At 34.5% G+C, this 2,072-nt stretch overlaps 1 protein-coding gene across 1 annotated transcript in view; it reads right to left on the reverse strand.

Annotated features, from left to right (window-relative positions):
- Window positions 1-592: 592 nt before the first annotated feature.
- The window catches only part of LOC120350802, a 9,407-nt gene continuing 7,927 nt past the window's right edge, over window positions 593-2,072 (reverse strand). The window contains exon 2 of the mRNA XM_039425673.1: window positions 593-1,172. Within this exon, the coding sequence (XP_039281607.1) occupies window positions 844-1,172 (329 nt within the window). The 3' untranslated portion in view covers window positions 593-843. The remainder of the gene's footprint in view (window positions 1,173-2,072) is intronic.

Below are 2,072 nucleotides of genomic sequence, written 5' to 3' on the forward strand. Positions count from 1 at the left end.
CGAAAACGAACCGAACCGAATATTCTGTACGCAGCTTATGGCCATATCGGTATGTGATATAGTGAGGTCCACGTTCTAATGACGATTCGATTAACATTGCTATCCTAGACTTTCATCTGATCGAACAAATAACGCTATCCTTGTATAGCTCCACAACGTTACCAAATCTTTGTTTAGCAATTCAGAAAAATGATTACTCAACAAAATATTTTATCTTAACTATGTAAATTCATCATTCAATCAATGAATTTTTCAGGATTAAAATATAATTGATTATTTTTTAAACAAGATTGAAGAGTCGATATCACAATATGATACACCGGTATAAGCTATCCTCCATAGAAGGCTGTGGCAAGGCAGAAAATCGGCAGCGGTGTTCTCCTATTCTGCTATCTTTCTCCACTGCCATAATAACGTGGACCTTGTCTTTTTTACTTTAGGGCAACTTTCAGTATGGATAGAAATATGAATCTGATTATCTGAAACATGTGACGGAATAATATTTGAAATGGTATTCAGATTTATATTTCTATTTATATTTAACGTGAACCTCTTTATAGTATGATATAGGAAAAAACTCAACCCACTATTATTTTGGTATAATTTGCTTTACTTTTCTCTTTTATTTTACGGAAGATGAATTCCTCCAATAAGAGAGCCTAAGAAAATACATTCACATTTACGATCTAAGTAGATATCTGAGAACAATTATTGTGTAATTGATATCATTCACTAGTGCTATCAAGTTGACGAAATACATTCACTTTTAGGATCTAAGCAGATATCTGAGACCAATCATTGTGTAAATGATATCATCCACTAGCTTTAGTCCAATAATTATTATCATTCACTAATGTTGTCCAGTATCCATTCGAGATAATGGCTGACCTTGGTGTAAACAAAGGTCGAGGCGTAGGGAGGCACAGCTGTTTCCGCCTCGAAGGAGCGAATTCCGTACAGATAGAACCGCGGCGGAACATTGTCGATTGGCTTCTTGATCATCAACGGACCTCCGATGTCGGAGTCGTGATAGACCTCGGTTGCCGTCCCTCCAATGCCGAACACCGAGTTCACATCCTCGGAGTGCATATCCCTTGGCAGATGACTTTCATGCAACTTTGTGTTCTCTTCCTCTGAAAGAATATGTCCTCCGACTTGTTGGAGATTCTGATCTGCAAATTAAAATTTTCATGAATAGATTCTGTTTCTTGATGTCCAAAACTATAGACCTACAGGGAAAAGAGATGTAGGGTGGCCGAGAAAGAGATGGGTACCGGAATTGATAAACCTAATCCCTGAAGTGAAGATGATTTTGATGAAGATTCTGTTTCTCAAATATTATTCTACTATTATATGTCGATAACTATGCGTCTTACTTACGTACATGTCTATTCTTTGCGAAATGCAAAGTAAAGTGGATCAAGTAGCTCATCTATGATGATAACCTCGACACATATATTATATGGTGAGGTATCATTTTCTAAACTCTGAATATTGTTATATTAAAAAATATGTAATATAATGTAATGTATGTATGAATTTATGAATAAACTCCTCTGGATGTGTCGTCCAACATCCAGAGAAATTATTCGTATTATTATTATTATCTTTTTCTTTTTGTGTAGTTGAGAAGTTGATTTTGTGCTAATTATTCATATTGAATGAAAAAGACTAAGAAATTGTCAAAAAACCACAGATCTCTGTTTATCAGAGATTGACAATGGTGTAATAACCTAAACCGGTCTTTCTAAGTATCAATAAATCTGTGGTTTTTTGACAATTTCTTAGTCTTTTTCATTCAATAACTTATCTTCTTGACATCAAAGAAGCCGAAGATTTCAAGAAATTCTCCCTCTCTCCAGAGTTCAAGACATTTTTCAATCAAACAGAGTGCTTGAGGACAAATTTAAGACTACAGGGTTTATAGAGGATAACATTTTCTACAATTCTACATAATTCAAATTGTCCTTCAAACGAGTCTGATTAAAAAATAGCTCAATACAGGTAAAATTTTCAATAAAGATGGTTCATCTCCAAATACTTTTTTCCAAGTCAATCAATTCATCTTTCAA

Source organism: Nilaparvata lugens, chromosome 4, assembly GCF_014356525.2.
Source record: "Nilaparvata lugens isolate BPH chromosome 4, ASM1435652v1, whole genome shotgun sequence".
Classification (NCBI taxonomy): domain Eukaryota; kingdom Metazoa; phylum Arthropoda; class Insecta; order Hemiptera; family Delphacidae; genus Nilaparvata; species Nilaparvata lugens.